The sequence below is a fragment of the Entelurus aequoreus genome, linkage group LG21 (genome assembly GCF_033978785.1).
Source record: "Entelurus aequoreus isolate RoL-2023_Sb linkage group LG21, RoL_Eaeq_v1.1, whole genome shotgun sequence".
Classification (NCBI taxonomy): domain Eukaryota; kingdom Metazoa; phylum Chordata; class Actinopteri; order Syngnathiformes; family Syngnathidae; genus Entelurus; species Entelurus aequoreus.
Window position 1 is genome coordinate 5,706,573 of NC_084751.1, and position 13,506 is coordinate 5,720,078.

The following is a 13,506-nucleotide window of genomic DNA, read 5'->3' on the forward strand; positions in this document are numbered from 1 at the left end:
ACACACACACACACACACACACACACACACACACACTAGGTGTGTTAAAGTAGCAATGACAGTGGAGGTTAACACTTTCTAAGAGTCTTAACAGGACTTTGATTGACATTTATGTTGTAAGCAAAAACACTTTGTTTTATTCAACATTTTACAAGGCAGGTGACATAGCACACCAGGATGACATCACAGACTATATCACACACAATCACATCTCAGATGACATCACACACACACGATGATGACATCACAGACGATGATGACATCACAGATGATGATGACATCACACACACAATGATATCACACACACACTCGATGATATCACAGAGGATGAATTCACACACAATGAAGACATCACAGACGATGATGACATCAAAGACAATGACATCTCACACACACACACGATGATGACATCACAGACAATGACATCACACACACACACACACACACGATGATGACATCACAAACACACTCAATGATATCACAGAGGATGAATTCACACACAATGAAGACGATGACATCACACGCAATGATGACATCACACGCAATGATGACATCACACATGATGATGACATCACTGAGTAGGTTTGCTGCATGTGTGTGTACTAGTAAAGTCAAGCTCCGCCTCCTCGCCGGCAGTCAAGACGCTGTCAATCATTTCCTGCAAGTCAGCATGGAGCAGCGTGGTGTTCCACTGGAAAACATCCTGACAGGAACACACACAACTCTTACTCCCAAGTCTGTGTGGAAGTGTGTGTGTGTTCTTGTATTTGTAGCCTTCTTGAGACATGAAGAAGGAAAAGTATCTTCCATATGAGGAGGTGATGACATAAATCAATAACATTGCATCTAATAGACAAAGTCTCATTTGTGGTGACATCTATCAACATGAGGGTGCTCCCAAAAAGGAGGGATTGTTCTAATTGACTGTGTGTTGCTTTTAAAAGTGCTCTCCCTCTGGTCAACATATGAAATAACAAGTGTGTGTAAGATATTGAAATGTCCCCCTTTGGCCAAAATGAATGAATTAAAAAATAAAACAAATATGTATATAGAGACACATACTGTAATAACTTGAAGTAAATAATGAAGATTAAAAACCAATTACAAACAAAAAATAAAAATAAAATTAAATGAACTCAAAGCAGTTTTCAGAACAATTTCTCATATTCTTTATGTTTCTGTAATATTGCAATATTTTCTCATAAAAGTATTACTTTATATAAAATGATGACTTTTTAATGCAAAATGGCAACATTTGTCTTATAAAATTCTGACTGTTATCACAATATTGCCCATTTTTTGTTGTTCTTGTAAAACTGTGATATTTTTGGAGTATAATTATGACTTTTGTCATTACTATGACAAGTAAAATTCAGATTATTATTATTACATTGCCAACATTTTAAAGTTTTCTTATAAAATTGCTACTATAATTGAGTAAGGCACAAATGTTCAGTTTTTCTTGTCAAATGTTGACTTGCGTTGAGTAAAATGAGGACTTTTATTATAATACTGCCAAAATTCTAAGTTTTTCTTGTGAAATTGTGACCTTTTTCTTGTGAAATACCAACTCATTTTTCATATTTGCCTAGTATGTATATATTATTACACTTCTTGATATAAGGCAGGTCCTAAAGAGGCAGGCTGTTTTCTCAGGTCTCAACAATGTGTGTGTGTGTACCTTCTTCCTGTGGCTGGGTGGTGCCACGGGGGGGTTAAAGGTCATGTCCTTCATGGTGTAATCGTCAAACAGCTGCACTGGCGACCTTGACAGGAAGTAAGAAAAGCCAGAAGGTGAGAATGAAGTGTGTCAATACGGTGGGTGCACATGACGATCAGGTGATATTAACAGCATTGAGGGCCAACTCACAGTTATGGCTGGGGGCCAATTGTAGCAGTAAATAATATGCATGAATACACAATTATACAATAATGACATACAATCATAATATAGAATTATACAACAATGACATACAATAATAATATAGAATTATACAACAATGACATACAATCCATCCATCCATCCAATCATAATATATAATTATACAATAATGACATACAATCATAGAATAATAATATAGAAGTATACAATAATGATATACAATCATAGAATAATAATATAGATAATAATAATATAGAAGTACAATAATATAAAATCATAGAATAATAATAATATAGAATTATACAATAATAATATAGAATTATACAATAACAATATAAAATCATAGAACAACAATATAGAATTATACAATAATGATATAGAATCATAGAACAATTATATAGAATCCTAGAATAATATAAAATCATAGAATAATAATATGGAATCATACAATAATAATATATAATTATACAATAATGATATACTGCGATGAGGTGGCGACTTGTCCAGGGTGTACCCCGCCTTCCACCAGATTGTAGCTGAGATAGGCTAGAGCGCCCCCGCGACCCCGAAGGGAATAAGCGGTAGAAAATGGATGGATGGATGGACAATAATGATATAGAATCATATATCAATGATATAGAATCATACAATACTACTACAGTAGTATTGGTGACAACACACTGTTCAGTATGGTGGCCTCTGATTGGCTCAGGCAGCATCACTACATCGGGTACAAGTGTCCAGGTGACTTACATTCCTGAAGTAAAACATGGATTTACAAGGTCATCACATGACCAATTAACAGCAATCAAGGTGTATATATACACCATTATTGTTGTTAATTGTGTATTAATATCATGATACACACACACGTGTCTATATATATATATATATATATATATATATATTAGGGGTGTAACGGTACACAAAAATTTGGGTTCGGTACGTACCTCGGTTTAGAGGTCACGGTTCGGTTCATTTTCGGTACAGTAAGAAAACAACAAAATATACATTTTTTGGTTATTTACCAAATTTGCACAATCTTCCACCAAAAATATTTTTCTTAGTGTAATATTTGATGTGAAGTAATGGGAACCTTGGATAGGTCAATAATTCATAATAACATTGATTTTGATTCAATATTATGTTTTGAGCAATGACAGTTTGAAAGAAAAAAAAACAGCTTTGTTTTAACATTGCAACTTTTTCTAAATGACATTTAACCTTTAAGCTTTTTTATTTCACTTTTGTTATGTTTGTTTATTTGAATAGTACTTTTAGAATGTGCCGTGGGCCTTTAAAACATTAGCTGTGGGCCGCAAATGGCCTCCGGGGCACACTTTTGACACCCCTGCTATAGATAATAACAAATTAAATTGGATAAATCTATGGATAAAAAGCAGAGCCTGGCGACGCATGCACGTTTATCATAACTCTCTCTCTCTCTCTCTGTCTCTGCCCCTCCCTCACCAATGCTGCTGCTCACACAATTTGTTTTGTTTTTAACCCCTTCTTAACCCTGAACGTACATTGTTAATACACGCAACCCTAACTCAAAATGCCGGACATTTGAGGCATTTAAGAAACTCCGCCCTGACAGCTCCGCAAAAGAGGACATGTCCGGTGAAAAGAGGACGTATGGTCAGGACCTAGCCAGCAGCGATCGGTTTCACCGGACATGTCCTCTTTTGCTAGCATGCTAGCAGCTAACGGGCTACGATAGACTGACCATACGTCCTCTTTTCACCGGACATGTCCTCTTTTGCTAGCATGCTAGCAGCTAACGGGCTACGATAGACTGACCATACGTCCTCTTTTCACCGGACATGTCCTCTTTTGCTAGCATGCTAGCAGCTAACGGGCTACGATAGACTGACCATTCGTCCTCTTTTCACGGGACATGTCCTCTTTTGCGGAGCTGTCCGGGCGGAGTTTCTTAAATGCCTCAAATGTCCGGCATTTTGAGTATTGTTTACACAACGTGCAGTACGCTACTTAATATGTCCGTGTGGAAACTCGTTCGGTACACCTCCGCACCGAACTGAAACCCCCGTACCGAAACGGTTCGATACAAATATACGTACCGTTACACCCCTAATATATATATATATATATATATATATATATACAGTGGGGCAAAAAAGTATTTAGTCACCCACCCATTGACAATCAATGGGTGGCTGACTAAATACTTTTTTGCCCCACTGTATATATACACAGTATATAGTAGTGCTGGGCGATATATGGAATATACTGGATATTACGTGGGTGTGTCTCTGTGCGATATAGAAAATGACTATATGGTGATATTGGAGTATATGTTGTCACACAGTTGCTTTTAGCAGCAGGCATTACACTACAGGCTCTTCTCACTCTGTCTTGTCTCTCCTTCTCACAGAGACATAAAACAAGCGCACCTTCTTACATACGTCACATGCTGTCACGCGTGCAACGTCATACGCCCTCGCCCAGCAGAGAGGTAGCAGCATGGGTAACGTTAGCTGTGATGCTAGCAGAGTGGTGCGAGTGGTAATACGAGAGTAAGAAGGTGCCAATTATCAAATCCAAATTATTGCTGGGTATTGTGGCCAAACGGCTCCATTTTTGTTTCATCTGACATCACATGGACAAAGATAAGACCTTCTGGAGGAAAGTTCTGTGGTCAGATGAAACAAATATGATTGGAGGAGAAAAGGTGAGGCCTTTAATCCCAGGAACACCATGTCTACCGTCAAGCATGGTGGTGGTAGTATTATGCTCTGGGCCTGTTTTGCTGCCAATGGAACGGCTGCTTTAAAGGCCTACTGAAATGAAATGTTGTTATTTAAACGGGAATAGCAGATCCATTCTATGTGTCATACTTGATCATTTCGCGATATTGCCATATTTTTGCTGAAAGGATTTAGTATAGAACAACGACGATAAAGTTTGCAACTTTTGGTCGCTGATAAAAAAAAGCCTTGCCTGTAGCGGAAGTAGCGTGACGTCACAGGAGGAAAGATTCCTCACAATTCCCTGTTGTTTACAATGGAGCGAGAGAGATTCGGACCGAGAAAGCGACGATTATCCCATTAATTTGAGCCAGGATGAAAGATTTGTGGATGAGGAACATGAGAGTGAAGGACTAGAGTGCAGTACAGGACGTATCTTTTTTCGCTCTGACCGTAACTTAGGTACAAGCTGGCTCATTGGATTCCACACTCTCCTTTTTCTATTGTGGATCACAGATTTGTATTTTAAAGCACCTGGGATACTATATCCTCTTGAAAATGAGAGTCCACAACGCCAAATGGACATTCACAGTGACTTTTATCTCCACGACAATACATCGGTGAAGCTCTGTAGCTACAGAGCTAACGTGATAGCACCAGGCTCAAATGCAGATAGAAACAGAAGAAATAAACCCCTGACTGGAAGGATAGACAGAAGATCAACAATACTATTAAACCATGAACATGTAAATACACGGTTAATAATTTCCAGCTTGGCGAAGCTTAACAATTGAAGCTAACTTAGCTACGGAGCGGCGGCGGGCGTTGTAGCTTTCGACGACACCCCGGCCGCCATCAGAGTCGGCAAGAAACATATATTTCCCCAAAGTTACGTACGTGACATGCACATAGCGACACGCACGTACGGGCAAGCCATCAAATGTTTGGAAGCCAAAGCTGTAGTCACGCTAGCGCGCCCGCTATCCAGCTCAAACACAACACAACCTCCTGGTTGTGTTGCTGTAGTCCGCCGCTAATACACCGATCGCACCTACAACTTTCTTCTTTGCAGTCTCCATTGTTCATTAAACAAATTGCAAAAGATTCACCAACACAGATGTCCAGAATACTGTGGAATTGTGTGATGAAAACAGAGCAGTTTGTATGGTGACACATTGGGTCCGAATACTTCCGTTGCTGTCGTGACGTCACGCGCATACGTCATCATACATAGACCTTTTCAAGCAGAAGTGTGGCGGGAAATGTAAAATGTCACTTTCTAAGTTAACCCGGCCGTATTGGCATGTGTTGCAATGTTAAGATGTCATCATTGATATATCAACTATCAGACTGCGTGGTCGCTAGTAGTGGCTTTCAGGAGGCCTTTAAATGGGACAATAAAAAAGGAGGATTAGCTCCAAATTGTTCAGGACAAGCTAAAATCATCAGCCCGGAGGTTGGGTGCAGTTGGGTGTTCCAACAGGACAATGACCCCAAACACACCTCAAAAGTGGTAAAGGAATGGCTAAATCAGGCTAGAATGAAGGTTTTAGAATGGCCTTCCCAAAGTCCTGACTTGTGGACAATGCTGAAGAAACAAGTCCATGTCAGAAAAGCAACACATTTAGCTGAACTGCAGCAATTTAGTGGTCAAGTGGTCAAGCAGAAGCTTGTGGATGGCTACCAAAAGTGGTCAAGTGGTCAAGCAGAAGCTTGTGGATGGCTACCAAAAGTGGTCAAGTGGTCAAGCAGAAGCTTGTGGATGGCTACCAAAAGTGGTCAAGTGGTCAAGCAGAAGCTTGTGGATGGCTACCAAAAGTGGTCAAGTGGTCAAGCAGAAGCTTGTGGATGGCTACCAAAAGTGGTCAAGCAGAAGCTTGTGGATGGCTACCAAAAGTGGTCAAGGGGTCAAGCAGAAGCTTGTGGATGGCTACCAAAAGTGGTCAAGGGGTCAAGCAGAAGCTTGTGGATGGCTACCAAAAGTGGTCAAGGGGTCAAGCAGAAGCTTGTGGATGGCTACCAAAAGTGGTCAAGTAGAAGCTTGTGGATGGCTACCAAAAGTGGTCAAGTGGTCAAGCAGAAGCTTGTGGATGGCTACCAAAAGTGGTCAAGGGGTCAAGCAGAAGCTTGTGGATGGCTACCAAAAGTGGTCAAGTGGTCAAGCAGAAGCTTGTGGATGGCTACCAAAAGTGGTCAAGTGGTCAAGCAGAAGCTTGTGGATGGCTACCAAAAGTGGTCAAGTGGTCAAGCAGAAGCTTGTGGATGGCTACCAAAAGTGGTCAAGGGGTCAAGCAGAAGCTTGTGGATGGCTACCAAAAGTGGTCAAGGGGTCAAGCAGAAGCTTGTGGATGGCTACCAAAAGTGGTCAAGTGGTCAAGCAGAAGCTTGTGGATGGCTACCAAAAGCGGTCAAGTGGTCAAGCAGAAGCTTGTGGATGGCTACCAAAAGTGGTCAAGTGGTCAAGCAGAAGCTTGTGGATGGCTACCAAAAGCGCCTTATTGCAGGTCAACTTGCCAAGGAAGCAAATATTAACATTGCTGTATGTATACTTTTTACTCACATTTTCAGTAGAGCCATAATAAATTCATAAAAGAAGCAAACTTCATGAATGTTTTTGTGAGCAACAAGTATGTGCTCCAATCACTACATCACAACAAGTATGTGCTCCAATCACTACATCACAACAAGTATGTGCTCCAATCACTACATCACAACAAAATAAGACTTGTAGAAATGATTGTTAAGTCAAGACAGCCATGACATGATGTTCTTTACACGTGTATGTACACTTTGGACCACCACTGTATGTGAGGGTGTAAAATATCCACCAGCAAAGCAATAAATAGAGTGTAAATAAAGATGGAAGCAGATGTAGAGTGAGTCAATGATTATTTACAAAGAAGTCATCTGTGTCAGTAGAAACATTTCAGCCTACTTCTTACTCAACAAACCTTGCAAATTGTTCACACACACGCACAAACACAACCAAGAACCACTGAAACTAAATCAATCTAAAGTTACTCACAAGTTACTCTATACTTAAATAGTTAGGGAATACCTACTTTTACTCAAGTCATTATTTTGATTTCAATTCTTTACTTTTACTTGAGTAATGCTACTCTTGCTGGAGTACAACTTTTAGCTACTCTACCCACCTCTGGCAACCACACACACACATTACACTTCTAGTCACCATGGCAACCACACACACACCTACCTCTTGTCACCATGGCAACCACACACACACATCACCGTACCTGCGACTCAATTCCACGCTGAGCGCTGCGCTGCCTTCACTGGGAGCACCACGACTCAGGTGGACTGCCAGCTGCCGCACAACCGGATGGAAGTGTCTCTGCCAACATGTCACATGACAGGAAGTTACAACTTGTGCTGTGTGTGTGTGTGTGTGTGTGTGTAGTCGTCACCTGTAGTGTGTGGAGCTCCCACAAGGCTGTGTTCTGAGCATTGCAGTGTTCTGGTTGGTCCAGTTCTGGGAGGTAGAACCCACTGCCCTGAACCTCGTTGTCCAGCAGGAAGTCACACTTTGGAAACGACTGGCGCACACACACACACACACACACACACACACACACACACACACACACACACACACACACACACGGTTGTTTTAACAAGTGTTTCACTCACTCACTCACTCACTCACTCACATGCAGGGTAGCTCTGTTGGCAGCAAGGATGCCCACGCTGGCGTTGGGCAGCACGTGCAGACTGAGCATGCTCAGTCGCTTGATGAAGGCCATGGCCCTCTGCAGCGTCACCTGTTTCCTGCGGCGGATCAGCATGGCGTCCAAGCAACGCAGCACAATGATGATGTCATCACTGTGTGCCCCTGAGTGACATGGACATTGTCAACATGGGAACTCCTCCCCCTCCATGAGAGAGTCATGTGACCACACACCTGCGTGCAGCTGAGGTAACATCTTGTACAGGTGCGAGTAAAAGTTGAGCGGGTCGATGTTGAGAGCGTCACCTGACACACAACCAAGCTGCATGACATCACACACACACACACACACACACACACACACACACACACACACACACACACACACACACACACACACACACACACACACACACACACACACACACACACACACACACACACACACACACACACACACACACACACACACACACACACACACACACACACACACACACACACACACACACACACACACACACACACACACACACACACACACCTTGTCCTGACAGGATGGTGAAGACGGTCTGGATGCAGTGCAGACTCTCCTGATTGGTCAGATCCTGCGCAACAATAGTAATCAATCATTTGAAGAAGCCAACATTAGTGGGCGGGGCCAGTCTCATACTCACTCCTGATTGGATGAGGCGCTGTAGCACATTGAGCAGGTCATCAAAGAACTCCAAGTTAATCAAGTGGGCAAAACTGACAGGAAGTTACATCACAGTTAGTGTGTATGTGTGTTTGTGTAAATGCACAAGTGTGTGTGTGTGTGGTTGCCATGGTGACTAGGGGTGTCAATGTCTAAGTGGTGTGTGTGTAAGTACCCGGGTTGTATGGTATAGCGGTACTAATGAATCAAAAACACTACTATACATGGTGACATTGCTGCTTTTACCAGCAGAGGAGCATGTTCACACACACAGAGTACTTACAAGCAGACACAGTGTGTAGACAGAAAAGCAGAGGAGCATGTTCACACACACAGAGTACTTACAAGCAGACACAGTGTGTAGACAGAAAAGCAGAGGAGCATGTTCACACACACAGAGTACTTACAAGCAGACACAGTGTGTAGACAGAAAAGCAGAGGAGCATGTTCACACACACAGAGTACTTACAAGCAGACACAGTGTGTAGACAGAAAAGCAGAGGAGCATGTTCACACACACAGAGTACTTACAAGCAGACACAGTGTGTAGACAGAAAAGGGAGAATGTTCACACACACAGAGTACTTACAAGCAGACACAGTGTGTAGACAGAAAAGGGAGAATGTTCACACACACAGAGTACTTACAAGCAGACACAGTGTGTAGACAGAAAAGCAGAGGAGCATGTTCACACACACAGAGTACTTACAAGCTGACACAGTGTGTAGACAGAAAAGCAGAGGAGCATGTTCACACACACAGAGTACTTACAAGCAGACACAGTGTGTAGACAGAAAAGCAGAGGAGCATGTTCACACACACAGAGTACTTACAAGCAGACACAGTGTGTAGACAGAAAAGCAGAGGAGCATGTTCACACACACACAGAGTACTTACAAGCAGACACAGTGTGTAGACAGAAAAGCAGAGGAGCATGTTCACACACACAGAGTACTTACAAGCTGACACAGTGTGTAGACAGAAAAGGGAGAATGTTCACACACACAGAGTACTTACAAGCAGACACAGTGTGTAGACAGAAAAGCAGAGGAGCATGTTCACACACACAGAGTACTTACAAGCAGACACAGTGTGTAGACAGAAAAGCAGAGGAGCATGTTCACACACACAGAGTACTTACAAGCAGACACAGTGTGTAGACAGAAAAGCAGAGGAGCATGTTCACACACACACACACACACAGAGTACTTACAAGCTGACACAGTGTGTAGACAGAAAAGCAGAGGAGCATGTTCACACACACACAGAGTACTTACAAGCTGACACAGTGTGTAGACAGAAAAGCAGAGGAGCATGTTCACACACACAGAGTACTTACAAGCAGACACAGTGTGTAGACAGAAAAGCAGAGGAGCATGTTCACACACACACAGAGTACTTACAAGCTGACACAGTGTGTAGACAGAAAAGGGAGAATGTTCACACACACAGAGTACTTACAAGCAGACACAGTGTGTAGACAGAAAAGCAGAGGAGCATGTATGGCAGCGCACACACACAGAGTACTTACAAGCAGACACAGTGTGTAGACAGAAAAGCAGAGGAGCATGTTCACACACACAGAGTACTTACAAGCAGACACAGTGTGTAGACAGAAAAGGGAGAATGTTCACACACACAGAGTACTTACAAGCAGACACAGTGTGTAGACAGAAAAGGGAGAATGTTCACACACACACAGAGTACTTACAAGCAGACACAGTGTGTAGACAGAAAAGCAGAGGAGCATGTATGGCAGCGCACACACACAGAGTACTTACAAGCAGACACAGTGTGTAGACAGAAAAGCAGAGGAGCATGTTCACACACACAGAGTACTTACAAGCAGACACAGTGTGTAGACAGAAAAGGGAGAATGTTCACACACACAGAGTACTTACAAGCAGACACAGTGTGTAGACAGAAAAGGGAGAATGTTCACACACACACAGAGTACTTACAAGCAGACACAGTGTGTAGACAGAAAAGGGAGAATGTTCACACACACAGAGTACTTACAAGCAGACACAGTGTGTAGACAGAAAAGCAGAGGAGCATGTTCACACACACAGAGTACTTACAAGCTGACACAGTGTGTAGACAGAAAAGCAGAGGAGCATGTTCACACACACAGAGTACTTACAAGCAGACACAGTGTGTAGACAGAAAAGCAGAGGAGCATGTTCACACACACAGAGTACTTACAAGCAGACACAGTGTGTAGACAGAAAAGCAGAGGAGCATGTTCACACACACAGAGTACTTACAAGCAGACACAGTGTGTAGACAGAAAAGCAGAGGAGCATGTTCACACACACAGAGTACTTACAAGCTGACACAGTGTGTAGACAGAAAAGGGAGAATGTTCACACACACAGAGTACTTACAAGCAGACACAGTGTGTAGACAGAAAAGCAGAGGAGCATGTTCACACACACAGAGTACTTACAAGCAGACACAGTGTGTAGACAGAAAAGCAGAGGAGCATGTTCACACACACACACACACACAGAGTACTTACAAGCTGACACAGTGTGTAGACAGAAAAGCAGAGGAGCATGTTCACACACACACAGAGTACTTACAAGCTGACACAGTGTGTAGACAGAAAAGCAGAGGAGCATGTTCACACACACAGAGTACTTACAAGCAGACACAGTGTGTAGACAGAAAAGCAGAGGAGCATGTTCACACACACACAGAGTACTTACAAGCTGACACAGTGTGTAGACAGAAAAGGGAGAATGTTCACACACACAGAGTACTTACAAGCAGACACAGTGTGTAGACAGAAAAGCAGAGGAGCATGTATGGCAGCGCACACACACAGAGTACTTACAAGCAGACACAGTGTGTAGACAGAAAAGCAGAGGAGCATGTTCACACACACAGAGTACTTACAAGCAGACACAGTGTGTAGACAGAAAAGCAGAGGAGCATGTATGGCAGCGCACACACACAGAGTACTTACAAGCAGACACAGTGTGTAGACAGAAAAGGGAGAATGTTCACACACACAGAGTACTTACAAGCAGACACAGTGTGTAGACAGAAAAGCAGAGGAGCATGTATGGCAGCGCACACACACAGAGTACTTACAAGCAGACACAGTGTGTAGACAGAAAAGGGAGAATGTTCACACACACAGAGTACTTACAAGCAGACACAGTGTGTAGACAGAAAAGGGAGAATGTTCACACACACAGAGTACTTACAAGCAGACACAGTGTGTAGACAGAAAAGGGAGAATGTTCACACACACAGAGTACTTACAAGCAGACAGTGTGTAGACAGAAAAGCAGAGGAGCATGTATGGCAGCGCACACACACAGAGTACTTACAAGCAGACACAGTGTGTAGACAGAAAAGGGAGAATGTTCACACACACAGAGTACTTACAAGCAGACACAGTGTGTAGACAGAAAAGGGAGAATGTTCACACACACACAGAGTACTTACAAGCAGACACAGTGTGTAGACAGAAAAGGGAGAATGTTCACACACACACAGAGTACTTACAAGCAGACACAGTGTGTAGACAGAAAAGGGAGAATGTTCACACACACAGAGTACTTACAAGCAGACACAGTGTGTAGACAGAAAAGCAGAGGAGCATGTATGGCAGCGCACACACACAGAGTACTTACAAGCAGACACAGTGTGTAGACAGAAAAGGGAGAATGTTGGTGTAAAAAGTCAAGATAAAGGTGAAGTTATAACACTGAAACGCCCTCAGGAAGAGCTGCTTTAAGACATGGCTAACACCCATCCACAGTGTTTTAGCTACTTCTAAATCACTAATCCTGGCCGACAAATAAAGTAAGTTTCTTACAAGTACCATTATCACTGCAGGACAAGGAATAGCTAAACATGCTTCATGACACTGTAGGATACAATAGCTCACCGCTAACAAAAACTAGCGCGCTTGAACATAAACAAACACCATGGTGGATCTACACCTGACATCAACTGTAATGATACCAAGTACAATAGCGTATCTAGTCCATACTACTATGATTACATTGATATTTTTTATCGTCACAAAATCGTTTTTCCTTTTTAAAAAAATCATATTATGTTTATAAAGTCAGTAAATATGTCCCTGGACACATGAGGACTTTGAATATGACCAATGTATGATCCTGTAACTACTTGGTATCACATCCATACCTAAATGTGTGGTATCATCCAAAACTAATGTCAAGTATCAAAGAAGAGAAGAATAAGTGATCTATACATTTGAACAGAAGTGTAGATAGAACATGTTCAAACAGAAAATAAGCAGATATTAACAGTAGATGGATGAATAGTCCATTTTTACAGTTTGTCCCTCATAATGTGTAGAAGATAATAAGTGTGTCATACTTGGCCAGCCCCTCCAACACAGCAGAATAATATTTACAGTTTGTCCCTCATAATGTGTAGAAGATAATAAGTGTGTGTCATACTTGGCCAGCCCCTCCAACACAGCAGAATAATATTTACAGTTTGTCCCTCATAATGTGTAGAAGATAATAAGTGTGTGTCA

At 42.2% G+C, this 13,506-nt stretch overlaps 1 protein-coding gene across 1 annotated transcript; it reads right to left on the reverse strand.

Moving 5' to 3' along the window:
- Nucleotides 1-13,365, reverse strand: LOC133638844 (nucleolar complex protein 3 homolog). The gene is made up of 9 exons (XM_062031831.1): nucleotides 13,344-13,365; nucleotides 8,959-9,031; nucleotides 8,826-8,889; nucleotides 8,516-8,587; nucleotides 8,265-8,446; nucleotides 8,022-8,150; nucleotides 7,851-7,948; nucleotides 1,682-1,766; nucleotides 1-703 (listed from the first exon to the last, which is right to left on the reverse strand). Exons 4-9 carry the CDS (start codon nucleotides 8,535-8,537, stop codon nucleotides 572-574), a joined length of 648 nt encoding a protein of 215 aa, XP_061887815.1. The 5' UTR covers nucleotides 8,538-8,587; nucleotides 8,826-8,889; nucleotides 8,959-9,031; nucleotides 13,344-13,365; the 3' UTR covers nucleotides 1-571.
- Between the last annotated feature and the right edge of the window lie 141 nt (nucleotides 13,366-13,506).